Source organism: Cherax quadricarinatus, chromosome 43, assembly GCF_038502225.1.
Source record: "Cherax quadricarinatus isolate ZL_2023a chromosome 43, ASM3850222v1, whole genome shotgun sequence".
In the NCBI taxonomy this organism is placed as follows: domain Eukaryota; kingdom Metazoa; phylum Arthropoda; class Malacostraca; order Decapoda; family Parastacidae; genus Cherax; species Cherax quadricarinatus.
In genome coordinates this window covers 8810607-8825828 of record NC_091334.1, presented here as the reverse complement: position 1 = coordinate 8825828, position 15222 = coordinate 8810607, and the positions used below count along the sequence as shown (strand labels likewise).

Here is a 15222-nt window from a genome sequence, read left to right as displayed (position 1 = left end):
CATGGTGTGGGCGGTAGTCAAAAGATTACAAAGGTACATAATGGGTCCAGGGACTGGACCCCAAAGTTTCGATAGCTGAACAAGTTACAAAAGTGATGAAATGTCTATATCTGGTCACAATGATGACCAAGTTACAAAGGTAGTGAACCATTTACACGTCCATATATGGTAACAGTCATGAATAAATTACGAAGGTGATGAGCCATTCACACGCCCACACCTGGCCACAACTGTAATGAGTTATTAGTGCAAATAAGAAAATTTCCTCGTGGGATTGGAAAAAATATCTGCTCAGAATCACAGCTCTTTCTAACCCGATCACTGTTATCCTTTCCAGCCTTGCTACTCTATGATCCAGCAACACCACCTGCCCTTCAGCGCTGTATGACCCTAGTGGGTTTAGAACTTCTTTTTTATTATATGCTCGAAATCTGAAAATTTGTTCCAGTTGTAAACTTTTTTTCTTACGATAAACTTGCTGATCTCGATAGAGAATGTTTACAAAAAAATCAAACTGAGAAAGGAATTGAGTGTTTATGAAAGCAGCTGAAGAAATAAAAAGAAAACAGGAGAAATTTAATGGTAATCATTTGTTCACTTGCAGTGTTTGCATGAGGGTATGCTACGTTAATGACGGTATGCTACGTTAATGACGGTATATTGCATTAATGAGGGTATGCTACATTAATGAGGGTCTGTTACATTAATGAGGGTAGGCTACATTAATAAAGGTATGCTACATTAAGAAATACACTATCTTTGCTTCATTACAATATATTGATTATTACACTCCTGTGGTTTTAATTAAAATCTTGGGTTAAGGGATACATTATTTATTTGTATAAAATTGGCCATTATTTTAAATACGCAATTGCTGTGTTTGTACAGGTAGGCCCTGCTTACCTTAGTGCCAGCTGTATGATCCATACGGAGAAAAAATTCAGCGTAGGATGACTAAATTGATACATAGCATTAGAAATCTTCCTTATGAAGAAAGATTGAAGACTCTTAAGTTACATTCACTTGTTAGACGAAGAATGAGGGGAGACCTGATCGAAGTGTATAAGATCTCTCTCCAGGTAAACTCCAGGTAAACAGCTTTTAAATATATAATAACCGGGAGCTAGTAACCCCTTCTGTATACATTGCTACATATAAAAAGAAACACTTTTTTTCTTTTTAGGTCACCCTGCCTCGGTGAGAAACGGCCGGTGTGTTGAAAAAATATAGTAATAATAATAACTTATACTTAGCATAAATAAGGCCACGAGTAGCCTTGGATCAAGACACCTTCACAAGCTTGTTCTAGGAGTATCAATACTTGAGAAGTACATATATGTAAATATCTTTTTATAATAATATGCTTGAAGTATGAAATTTTAATAGTCAATTAGGTAAATATATTTATTTTTTCATATTTTAAATATGTTTAGAAAACGTTTTCTTTCACGGAGGATACTTGATCACGACGAATGACGATCCAGGGAATCTGGTCCAACCTCGACTTTCTTTGATCAAACTTTGTTTTTTTCCTCAATGCCCAGTCTCCACTATGACTCCTACGGGTTTAGCGCTTCCTTGTGTCGGATAAAGAAAAAAAGTTATATAAAAGCATGAGTTGCCTCCCGACAGTCCAGTGACAATGATGTCGGGGAGATGCGAGTTAACCTCCTCCAACTTTCATCTTGGCTGCCTTAACAAGAGCTCTCAGTCCTGCTAATATGAGTGAGACGAATATTTCCTTCATGAAGCGGGTGAAGAAGGTGGTGTTCACAACAAGAGAGCACTTAGGGTGTGTGCAGTAACTTTTCCCTTTCCTGGCGCCGGATATTACTTCAAGTAAGTTGGTGTGAATTAATGGTCAGGTTTAGTATTTTAGTTTCAACATCATAGGAAACTTGACTAAACACAGTGCTTGATGATGGCCAGGGTTTCAGGTTCGACCCCGAGCTATCCTCGGGATAAAAACTGACTGCCTCACATTCCCTCAGGTTATGCGCTTCCCGTTTAAAGTGCCTGGAGTTTACCTGGAGTTCCGGGGGTCAACGCCCCCGCGGCCCGGTCTGTGACCAGGCCTCCTGGTGGATCAGAGCCTGATCAACCAGGCTGTTACTGCTGGCTGCACGCAAACCAACGTACGAGCCACAGCCCGGCTGGTCAGGAACCGACTTCAGGTGCTTGTCCAGTGCCAGCTTGAAAACTGCCAGGGGTCTGTTGGTAATCCCCCTTATGTATGCTGGGAGGCAGTTGAACAGTCTCGGGCCCCTGACACTTATTGTATGGTCTCTTAACGTGCTAGTGACACCCCTGCTTTTCATTGGGGGGATGTTGCATCGTCTGCCAAGTCTTTTGCTTTCGTAGTGAGTGATTTTCGTGTGCAAGTTCGGTACTAGTCCCTCTAGGATTTTCCAGGTGTATATAATCATGTATCTCTCCCGCCTGCGTTCCAGGGAATACAGGTTCAGGAACCTCAAGCGCTCCCAGTAATTGAGGTGTTTTATCTCCGTTATGCGCGCCGTGAAGGTTCTCTGTACATTTTCTAGGTCAGCAATTTCACCTGCCTTGAAAGGTGCTGTTAGTGTGCAGCAATATTCCAGCCTAGATAGAACAAGTGACCTGAAGAGTGTCCGCATGGGCTTGGCCTCCCTAGTTTTGAAGGTTCTCATTATCCATCCTGTCATTTTTCTAGCAGATGCGATTGATACAATGTTATGGTCCTTGAAGGTGAGATCCTCCGACATGATCACTCCCAGGTCTTTGACGTTGGTGTTTCGCTCTATTTTGTGGCCAGAATTTGTTTTGTACTCTGATGAAGATTTAATATCCTCGTGTTTACCATATCTGAGTAATTGAAATTTCTCATCGTTGAACTTCATATTGTTTTCTGCAGCCCACTGAAAGATTTGGTTGATGTCCGCCTGGAGCCTTGCAGTGTCTGCAATGGAAGACACTGTCATGCAGATTCGGGTGTCATCTGCAAAGGAAGACACGGTGCTGTGGCTGACATCCTTGTCTATGTCAGATATGAGGATGAGGAACAAGATGGGAGCGAGTACTGTGCCTTGTGGAACAGAGCTTTTCACCGTAGCTGCCTCGGACTTTACTCTGTTGACTACTACTCTCTGTGTTCTGTTAGTGAGGAAATTATAGATCCATCGACCGACTTTGTCTGTTATTCCTTTAGCACGCATTTTGTGCGCTATTACGCCATGGTCACACTTGTCGAAGGCTTTTGCGAAGTCTGTATATATTGCATCTGCATTCTTTTTGTCTTCTAGTGCATCTAGGACCTTGTCGTAGTGATCCAATAGTTGAGACAGACAGGAGCGACCTGTTCTAAACCCATGTTGCCCTGGGTTGTGTAACTGATGGGTTTCTAGATGGGTGGTGATCTTGCTTCTTAGGACCCTTTCAAAGATTTTTATGATATGGGATGTTAGTGCTATCGGTCTGTAGTTCTTTGCTGTTGCTTTACTGCCCCCTTTGTGGAGTGGGGCTATGTCTGTTGTTTTTAGTAACTGGGACGACCCCCGTGTCCATGCTCCTCCATAGGATGGTAAAGGCTCGTGATAGGGGCTTCTTGCAGTTCTTGATGAACACGGAGTTCCATGAGTCTGGCCCTGGGGCAGAGTGCATGGGCATGTAATTTATCGCCTGTTCGAAGTCATTTGGCGTCAGGATAACATCGGATAGGCTTGTGTTAACCAAATTCTGTGGCTCTCCCATAAAAAATTAATTTTGATCTTCGACTCTCAGTCTGGTTAGCGGCTTGCTAAAAACTGAGTCATATTGGGACTTGAGTAGCTCACTCATTTCAGTAAGCTGAAAATATATTTGAGAGTAGCACAATTTTGAAAAACCTCTTTCCAAACCAAATACATGTATCTACTTTCTCACTCAATATAATTAGATCAGGCCAAGGCTCGTCTTCAGGTCAGTTGTAAAATGTTTTAAATAATACACCGTTCCAGAGGAGTCCCTTGACGATGGTGAAGGGCTCTTTTTCTAAGAAATTGGAGCTGCCCTTCCGTTCCTGTGATCAAACATGATTGCTTCACGTCACTCTGTATAATCTTTATGGGTTGAGTGTTTCTCATGAACAGAATAACTAGGTTTAATAACTAATTTAGGGGCTTCACCAAGTTTGTTGATAATGTATATTTCAAGGTGTACAGTATTAACTTTTGCAGTGGAGATAGTTCTGTATTGTGCAAATTGGTATAAAACATTATTTTGATATTATTATGAATATCATTATTATTATCATTGTTATTTTTACTGATATTATTATTATTACTATCATTATTATTATTACTATTATATTTAGAGGAGGGGAGTAATTGAAACAGCATATATTTCCCTTAGTTAAAATTATTTGGCTAAACTTATGTTTTGAGGGAGGCTGATATCTAACCCAGGGGTTAATTAAAAAGAAATGGTTATAATTAAAAAAAATGGTCATATTTTTTAAAGGGGTGGACCGGTAAGCCAGCGGAAGGCCTCGGTCAGATGACCAAAAGCTCCAACGGTGGGTCATCATGTAAGACCCGCACCAGAAAACACTTGTCCTGTTTGCTGACAAACCTTGCCTAACCTAACCTAACCCAGGGGTTCTTAACATTTTTACGATTACAAACCCCCAATGGATTGCCCATTATGTCCCCATGCTCTCTTCGCCGGACTGTCAAAATCACCACCGGTCATATTAGGTACCAGTATGACTTCGAAAAATGTCAATAGCTTGGTTTCACTTTACATATGGATAGCTAGGAACAGAACAGATGATTGTTTATTCTAATCTAACATTTTTTTTTACCTTCAGCAACAGTGGATCGCTTTATAGACAGTTAATTGACTTTTTCTGTGAGGGCAACACATTTGTAAGCCTGTTTTAAGACTTTAAAAGGCTCGGAGTGAACTGTGAAATACAGTTACACAATTAAGTTGTCCTAGTGTCGTTGCTGTGTTTCTTAATACATTTTCCGGTTGTGGAAAATTGCATTTATCTGAATGTAACTCATTGTATACATAACAGAAACTGATAACAAAGATAATTATTATTTATCAGAGTTACATAGACGAGTAGGAATTTGGGACACCTTGGTCACAAAAATGTCCCCCTTCGATACCTACCACTGTCATATCCACAAGTTGCTCTGGACCTATTAATTAAATGAAATATACATACACCAGGAATACTGGTAAATATATAAATTTGTGGACTGTATATTAAAAATTAAAGAATAATTATAGATATACACAATTACCTAACAGAAAGAGAATATCTTAATATCACTCACCAATTTGACTGGAGATTAAGTTGTATCATACTCAGAAAAACCTCACTAACTAAATTTATGAAAACACTGGCCAGAATTATACACAAATCTAGAGAGCTTATCTGAGGTTCCTGGAGAGGTATTGTCCAGTCGCCTGATATCTCGTTATGCAGGAATGCACATCCACCAATTTCGCCTCCTATTTGAGAGGTGTCAACACAATTTTAACCTCTAGAGCACGAAAATTTCTACCCATTACACCAACGTTCTAATACAAATTCAAAACCAAGATGGCGAGTCTCGTCTGCGCAGACGCAGGCTTTCCGTTTTCTATGACAAATATTATTAAATACAGTATGGCCATCTATTTACATATAAATACTGAATTTCTGGAAAATATATACAGTATTTTCCACACCGGTTGAGACAAACTTTACTGCTAAATTCCTAGTACTATTTTAAATTGCACTGTTTTTATGTGCTGTGAGTGTGTAACTTATGCTATTTTTGACCATTAAGTAAATTTTGTTCAGGTACAGGTACATAGGTGCAGTTATATAAATTGCCATGCAAGGCGCCGTGTGTGTGGATTGCCTGGGATAGCCCAGGTAAGTCAGACAAGATTTCTATTTTCATTGTCTTTTTACTGAGATTATTGAAGATTGAGACACTTATGCAGCATATGGGAATCTTTATTCAGGAAACGTTTCGCCACACAGTGGCTTCATCAGTCCAATACAAAGAGGAAGGCGTAAGGAGAGGAGGAGAATGAGGTAATCAGTCCCTCAACCTGGAGTCGATGTGTTCAGTCCATCGCCACTGTGTGGCGAAACGTTTCCTGAATAAAGATTCCCATATGCTGCATAAGTGTCTCAATCTTCAACTTGTCGGTTTTTCAAACCATTCATCACACTGAGATTATTGCATATTTACTGTGAACAAGCTTACTCCTCCATGTCGTTCAGTTAAGCAAGAGTCAGCCTGTTAACATCTATGTTCCTTTCCATCTCATCTAGTGGATTTAGCGCCTAGTTAAGATTTTAATAGTAACAATTTGCAATCATTATATTTCTACCTATACATTCTGTGTAAATTGTTTTTGATTATTTGGACAACTGGATTGGAGTGTTCAACTTTTCACACACCTAGTGAATGAATGCAGACTGGCACTAAAGACTTTGTATTAGGAACCCCACGGGGAGGTGTCCTCAGTTCCACTCTATTCAGTATTCTAATTAATGCTTTACCTAATGCTATGCCTAGCCAGCCCCATCATTATATTATTAGTTTTGTTGATGATATAATGATTCACACCACCGAATTCTCCAACACCTTAAACATCCTTAACCATGTACTTACCTCGTGTCAGGACCTGGGGTTGATAATCTACTGATAAAACAAAGATACTAAATAGGCGTCCTCCTCGACTGGGAGGCACAGTTAGCCAGATCCAGTTGCATGATGGGTCTCATCTAGAATATGTAACCAGATAGTACAGGTATCTAGGCTTTGAGGTTCCACTACTTGATCCTGTTGTAACGAGACTCGCCATTACAAAGAAAGGCTGAGAGCACTTAGAGTTGTGGCAGGTTTTCATCCAAGGTATGGTGCTAATGTTAAAATTGTGAAAATGATGTATTTTGTTTATATTAGATCATTGGTTGCTCTTGCACTACTTGCTCTTGTGTCTGATTGGAAGCTTGGAAGGCTGAAAAAACTGCAGAACGAAGCAATAAGGATCATCCTAGGATCCCCTCGTACTGCCAAAATCTTAAATATACAGAAAGAACTTGATATTCCAAGCATCAGAGATCGTGTTACTGAAAGAAATATCCTCACTGGGGTCAATATGCTAAGGCTACCCCATTCAACCCCCTGCCCAGAAGTCCTCCAAACTTTCTTCAGCACTGGTGAACACCCCTCTAGATGGGTGGAAAAAACTGGAGCCGACGCGCGCGCTCGTGTTTGTGTGTGTGTGCTCGTGTGGGTGTATGACCCACTTAATATTTGTATATTTATAATTTATTACAATTGTGACCGGGTGTGGACGTGTTAGTGGCTCATTACTTTGTAATTTGTTCATGATTGTAACCATGTATATGAGTGAGGATGATTCATTACCTTTGTAATTGCCATTGATTGTGACCAGATCTACCTTGAGTTCATTATCTTTGTAACTAGTTCAGCTATCATAACTTTAGGGTCCAGTCCCTGGACCCATTATGTACTTCTGTAATCTTTTGACTACCGCCCACAGGATGGGTATGGGCTGCATAATAAAGATATTAAACTAACGACCTCCGCATGAACCAGCTACATGATCTATATCAAGTAAGGCAACAGCGGCACTTCCCTGCTCCATGGGAATTATCCCTTTCCAAACTACCATTATCCGTTTCCCCCCAAAATTCTTCTTAAATCACAACCTAAGCTTCGCCTTCGAGCCAAACAGGATGCCTTAAGCTGTATTGATAACTTAGTCACACAGCACACTCCTTCACAAATTATTTACGTTGATGGTTCCGTTCATCAATGGACTGGTGCAGCTGGTAGTGCTGCTGTTGTCATACAGTGATGGCTCTCACAAAGAAATTGGAGCACGCATCAATAACTGGGTCTCTATCCTTCAAACAGAACTGTTTGTCATACTTCTTGCACTCATATGCGTCCATGTATCTAAGGTTGACACTTTAATTGTAACTGATTCTCTGTCATCCATAAATTTTTCTCAACTCATTAAGTAGGAATTGTGGCATGCTTGTGTCAGACGCCAGACACAGGTATAAGATTGTGGACAGTGGAGTCAGAGTGAACATGATGTGGATTCCGTCTCACATTGGTCTTCAGATGAATGATAGAACTGATGAATTGACTATGTTATACTCTCTCAAAGAGGGAGTAAATTACAATCTTGGATTGTCAGTTAGCAGTTTGAGAACAATAATACGAAAAGAGCTTCAACTGAACTTTATTGACTTGAGACTTATCGTGCTAGTGGTGCCCCGCTTTTTATTGGCGGGATGTTGCATCGTCTGCCGATGCCATTCAGGGGGTTTCTAGCTAGGGTAGAGTCACTACATCAAGTAAGTCTGTTCTGATTTATGCATGGTTGAGGGCAAGACTTTCCTGTCAGGCAGTTAACTCTCTCAAGTAGTGTAGCCATAGGAGTACTTGTGAAAACAGAGCATAGGATCTGTGTCAACGGTGATTGCCAGAGTGGGCATCTCACACGTTCCCACACCCTTTTCCACATTCCATCCTTACCTATCTCTTCCTCCCCCAGCTTACTAAACTTCTGGTTAAAAACCTCGAACCTTAACCTTTGTTATCCCTACCCTTGTGGTTTAGCGCTTCTTTTTTTATAATAATAATTTGTTTTCCCTGTGTGGATTAATACAGCTTTTGGGAAGCTGGTTTCTAACTGGTGGAGTGACGGCGTCTAGCTTTAATTGGTTTTAGGCGTGGGAGTCCACCTGATTTAATATGGAACAATTCCTCTTCTGTTTTCGAAGGGAACCTTGTTCTCTTTCCAATTTCCAAGCAGATTTGGTTAATATTTGATCCCTGACTCAGGGTTCATTACGGCGTGTGAGGTGTGTGCCCTGTAAACCCCCAACAAGACCAGCAAAATGTTGGCTATCACGAAATGGAGAATTGAACAGCGATTATTGGTTTTACATATGCAAAGACGTTTTAAGAGGAAGGTAATCAGAATTACTATAAATTTAAATGTGATAAATGACTATTGTAGTTGAAATTCTGATGGAAATATGGAGAACCCTAAAAGTAGCTAGCTGATGGGGTTCCTTGATACCGGTGTCAGTAAGTTTATATAGGTACAGGTATACATTGGGTTTCTTGATGCCGGTGTAAGCTTTTTTTTTATAGGTACAGGTACACATTGGGGTTCCTTTATGCTGGTGAAAGTAAGTTTATTTAAGTACAGGTACACATTGGGGTTCCTTGATGCCAGTGTACATTTGGGTATACATTGGGGTTCCTTGATGCTGGTGTAAGTAAGTTTATTTAGGTATAGGTACACATTGGGGTTCCTGGAAGGCAGTGTAAGTTTTTTTTAGGTACAGGTACACATTGGGGGTTCCTTGATGCTGGTATAAGTTTATTTAGGCACAGATACACATAAGTACAATTATCATAGTGTAAATTACCTAGGATAACCCAAAAAGCTAGACAAAGTGACTTATTTCAATTGGAGTCCTTGGGGTGGAGGGCTGTTAATCCTAGAAATTGGATTTAGCCTCCACTTCCTTGCATCGAACCTAAATTCCTCCCAGGCATTTCCCCATAAGTAAAAATGAAAAAAAAAATCGTAAAGATAAGCTTTATTTACTAATTCCATAAATGACTTTAGAGACTGAATATTTTGTGCACAGTTGTTTCAAAGGCACATACTGTTTGACCCTTCAGGGTTTAGTGCTTTCCATGAGTATGTAGTGAAGGCAGGTATTTATTGTAGGTACACATAGAGGTAAATCATAAAGGGTTAAATCAAAGATTACCAAATAAAGTCAGTTTTAACTAAAGTAAGTTTATTCGGTACGGGTATGCATAAATACAGTTACATAAATTATCATACATAGCAGCTTATGTGTAGATTACCTAGGACAGTGATTCTCAACCAGGGGTAAATTTCCCCCTTGGGGTAAAAAAATTACATGGCAAAGGGTAAATATTTGATGTGCCTGATAATTGAATAATAATTAAATTTATTTTTTTCTGACCTTGTTTTTCTGTCCCTTTATGATGGAGATAAATTTTTTGTATGGAAGTAAGGGGGTAAATAGAGAAATACATCAAGCCGAGGGGAATATTGATGGAGGAAAAGTTGAGAATCCCTGACTTAGGATAACCCAAAAAAAGGTGAACAGGGGCAACAGGTGTCAGAAAGAATATTCTACTTGGATTATTAACATAAAAGGTGAGTAACTCTGGATAATCCAGTAAAGTATTAACCTAGAGGGTTAGTAACCCAGGATCATCCAGTAAAGTATTAACCTAGAGGGCTAGTAACCCAAGATAATCCAGTAAAATATTAACCTAGAGGGTTAATAACCCAGGATAATCCAGTAAAGTATTAACCTAGAAAGTTAGTAACCCAGGATAATCCAATAAAGTATTAACGTAGAGGGTTAGTAATCCAGGATGATTTAGTAAAGTCAGGATGTCATTGAGGGATGCCTGCCTTACTTGCAGTGGGGCCCTTTCATCTTCTCCTCCAGGATGCAACTGACCCCAGTCACCTAACATACAGGCACTGTACCTACCAGTATTGACTGCTAGGGGAACAGGGGCAGCAGGTGTAAGGAACATGCCCAATCTTTCCATTCATGCCATGGATTGAACCCTGGTCCCTCAACGTGAAATCTGAGGCAGGTGCTAACTGAGCCACCTTAGCTCACTTCTCTTGCAGACTGAACATCAGCATTAAAATCAATTATCAACAACTCCTCTTATGAGATTCAGTTTTTAATATTGAGAAAAGGCCCCTAGAGAACAGACACAAATCAGATAATGTGCTGAAAATGGTGGTCAGCATGAAGATGTAGGTCCCGTAATTTCAATGCAAGTGGATTTTGTTCCAACTCTATATACGTAATAGTTTTTTGGAATATTGCTAATATAATCATTATATACATTACCATTTCTTGCTTATATTCCTTCAAATGGGGCTGCCTAGATGCCTTTATCCAAGGAACTGGTGCTTGCCTTCCCATCCTCTGATTAAACCTTAAGCAAATAAGTTTATTTATTTAGGTTAAGGTCCACATAAGTACAGTTATCATACATATTAACATATGTGTAAATTACCTAGGATAACCAAAAAGAAAAAAAATGTGAAAAAGTGAGTTATTTCCATCGGGGTCCTTGTAATAGCTTGTTATTTAAAGCCTAGCAGTAAGTTAAAGTAGAAATAAATCATGATTATAGCCTTAAAAGTTAAAACAGGTAAGTAACTCTATTGTGTGAAAGTCACTATGAATACTACACTATACAGTGGACCCCCACATAACGATCACCTCCGAATGCGACCAATTATGTAAGTGTATTTATGTAAGTGCGTTTGTAAGTGTATGTTTGGGGGTCTGAAATGGACTAATCTACTTCACAATATTCCTTATGGGAACAAATTCGGTCAGTACTGGCACCTGAACATACTTCTGGAGTGAAAAAAAATATCGTTAACCGGGGGTCCACTGTATTATAATAATAATAATAATAATAATAATAATAATAATAATAATAGTAATTATATAAATAGGTACTTTGTTTGATAAGCTTGCTTAATGATTTAAACCAAAATAAAAATAAGTGAATTAGATATTATACATAGTGGGCAAGAAATCCACTTGAGTTGCAAGATCATAATGTATCTCATCATAAGGTTCATTGTAATATCACAGTATATTTTTAAAACAGTTGCAAAAAAGCATAATTTTTATTTTATTTTTATATATTTTTTGCATAAAATATATGTGGAGAAAAGGGAAGTAGTGTTAGTGTTGGGTGAAGAAATTTTTTTTAACAAATTACTTACAATATTTTTTTAGGAAAGTCAGCGCAAGAAGACCAACACAATTCGAGCACAGGAGTACTTTGATGTTGCATATCCTCCTGTGTATGGTCCACGGTGGCCTTCAATCAGGCTTGCTCTTTTGTCAAAACAAAAATATGTAGCTGTCATAAACAACTTTGCTAACCATGAACTTACTGTGGAAAACTTTCAGGTAAGAAGACATTAATATTGATACAGGGCAGGAGAACAATTACAGTATTAAGTATACATTGTATTTCAAAAGCTTAATTGGCAAATATAGAATTTAAACATGTTTGGATACTACAGGAGGGCCCCACTTATATAGCAGGTTAGGTTCTGGGCTACTGCCATAAATCAAAAATCACTGTAAAGTGAAACAGATTTTTTCCACTTTCAGTTACATATAAAAGCCTGATAACATGTTTGGCCTATCATATATTAAGTAAGCAATAGAGCTAGGCTTTAAAATGCATAGACAGTACACACATTACTTCTTTCTTTCAACGCACCAGCCGTATCCCACTGAGGTGGGGTGACCCAAAAGGAAAAATGAAAGTTTTTCCTTTTAAATTTAGTAATATATACAGGAGAAGGGGTTACCAGCCCCTTGCTCCCAGCATTTTAGTCACCTCTTACGACATGCATGGCTTACGGAGGAAGAATTCTGTTCTACTTTCCCATGGAGGTAAGAGGAAATAAATAAGAACAAGAACTAGTAAGAAAAATAGAAGAAAACCCAGAGGGGTGTGTATATATATATATATATATATATATGCTTGTACTTGTATGTGTAGTGTGACCTAAGTGTAACACATTACTTACCTCCAAATATTTTTTTCCTTAGCTTATAGTGAGTGGTGAATATTATTTATTGTAGGAAGTCTGAATAAATGAAGAATGGATATGATTGAAAACCACTGCATTAGCAAAACACTATAAAGCAGGGCCTGTTTGTACTGTATATTTGAAATCCACCTATGAAGAATTTATGTATAATGTATTTTTTTGTGAGCAGGGTAATATTTTGTGAAGGGATTCAGGGAAACAGTTAGCCAGACTTGAGTCCTGGAGGTAGGAAGTACAATGCCTGCACTTCAAAGGAGAGATTTGGGATATTGGCTATTTGGAGTGACATCTAAACTGTTGTATCTGAGCGCCTCAGCAAAGACAGTGATTATGTATGAATGGTGGTGAAAGTGTGAATGATGATGAAAATTTTTCTTTCTTTCTTGGGTCATCTTGCCTCGGTGGGAAACAGCCAACGTGTTAAAAAAGTTTTTTTTTTTTTAGTGCATTGTATATAAAATGTGTTAATTTCTATGGTCACCCTATCTTGGAAACTGGCTGATGTAAATTTTTTATTATTTAATTCTACAGTACTATATAACACATTCTGTGTTTGGAATGAATCGTTCTCATCTAGTTTTTGGAAGACATTTTAATAGCTATGAAATGCTTCTACTCTGTTCTTGTTGTATTTGGATAATTTAACATTTAGTGATTTTTTATATAGCTTACTCCAGAAATTTTTGTTTCACATTTGCATTCCAAAACATAAATTGGTTCACCCATCTACCCAGGATAACAATTATGCAAATGTTTGATATGCCTTTTTTTTTTTTTTCCACCAAAACTAACCTATCTGCCCCACTGAGATTTTTGATAATGTAAAAATACGTTGCTTAATTTACTAAATCTCTCTCTCTCTCTCTTAAGAATTTGTATTAGTTTAGTTAACCCCTTGATTGTCGCAACCCCCAATCCTGAGGTGTCTCCTGGTGTCGCAAAATTTAAAAAAAAAAAATTATTTTTTCTTATGAAATGATAGAGAATCTTTTCCCGATTGTAATGACACCAAAAAAAGAAATTTGATGGAAAACTGACAGAATTACGTTCTCATGAAGTTAGAGACCTCAGTGATATTTACAAATCGGTGATTTCGCCCACTTTGAGCCCTATTTTTGGCTAATTCCATTGTTCCAGTCGACCAAACTCATAGCTATTTCTTTAGGACTCCATTTTTTCTATCGATTGAGTACAAGAAACTGCCCATTTACCGATATCAACTACTTAATAACGTGGTCAGAAATTTGCAATTTGGCCAATTTCATGAAAATTAAAAAATATGACAATTTCAAAATAAGGTCCAGAATGAACAATGCAGACATTCCTGGCTCTAAAATAACATTTTCTTTGTTTATCAGTCATGTCTCCAGGCCCCTCTGATATTACTCTTGCTTTCTATTTTTAATTTATATGGACAAAAAATAGAAGATTTACTGTTATGCAGACTACTGCAATACTGTAATAATTGTATAAATAACATCAAACCATTCATGACTGCATATTAGAATGGTTAGTTGGACATTTATTGGACAATGACATTATTTGTTTACTTTTGAACATCGGCAAAAATCAAACATTTCCCCTACTTTGAGCTCCATTTCCAGGTTCTTTTTATAGTAAAATCAATCAAAATCACCTCTATTTCTATAATATGTTTTTCATTCTATCAAATGAGACGAAAAAAAAACGAGAAAACAACCATAAATACTATACGAACATAGACCACAAAGTCGGCATTTTAATTAAGAAAACGGTCGGAGTTTTTTTTTCTCATTATGCACTGCATGCTCCAGGATTTTTTTTATATGGTGCACACTGACCACACAGACCCATTCTCTCACATGTGGGCCTACCAGCTTTCTCCTGCTTGATTTGAAGCTGCTAGAATTTATGAGTATATATACGTTGAACACGGTACCTTGTAAGACGTATATATACGACCGAAACAGTCAAAGGGTTAGTTGTTTTTCTTGCAAGAAGCAGAAAACAGTTAGTTGATCACAAATTGTTTAACAAACCCATAAAATGTTTTATTGTTTTTCTGCTTGCTAATCACAAGTTAGTATCTGTGGTTGCATATATTCTCAGATTATGAAGAAATACAGTAGATGGAGAATATGTATAATTATGGAAGAAATCACAATAAAATGCATAATTGCAAATGTGAAAAAATCCCACAGTGAAAATAGGAAATAAAACCTGAGTACTTTCATGTACTTACACACACATCTTCCATTGCAGAATGATGGTGAAAGTTTTTCTTTTTCGGGCCACCCTGCCCTGGTGGGAATCGGCCAGTGTGATAATAATAATAAAAATTTCTCTGAAGATGTGTGTAAGCACATGAATGCGCTCATGTTTATTTCCTGTTTTCATTGTGGTATTTTACAATCATGTACATGATCAATGCTGAATTTTCTTAGAGAATTAATTAAAGGTTATCTAGGAAAATTTACTTCCAGTGGCGTAAGTCATGCTAAATACCTAGTAAATTTAGTACAGTAGCTGCTTAGGTAGTTTCTTTGCAACTTACTGTTTCTC

The 15222-nt window shown here is 38.0% G+C and overlaps 1 protein-coding gene across 3 annotated transcripts in view; it reads left to right on the top strand.

Moving 5' to 3' along the window:
* Positions 1 to 8824: 8824 nt before the first annotated feature.
* The window catches only part of l(2)10685 (5-methylcytosine rRNA methyltransferase l(2)10685), a 47868-nt gene continuing 41470 nt past the window's right edge, over positions 8825 to 15222 (top strand). For 2 of the 3 annotated variants that reach the window (XM_070093557.1, XM_070093556.1), the window contains exons 1-2: positions 8825 to 8983; positions 11849 to 12025. In XM_070093557.1, the coding sequence (XP_069949658.1) occupies positions 8909 to 8983; positions 11849 to 12025 (252 nt within the window). In that variant the 5' untranslated portion in view covers positions 8825 to 8908. The remainder of the gene's footprint in view (positions 8984 to 11848; positions 12026 to 15222) is intronic. The other variant, XM_070093558.1, reaches the window with a different exon arrangement.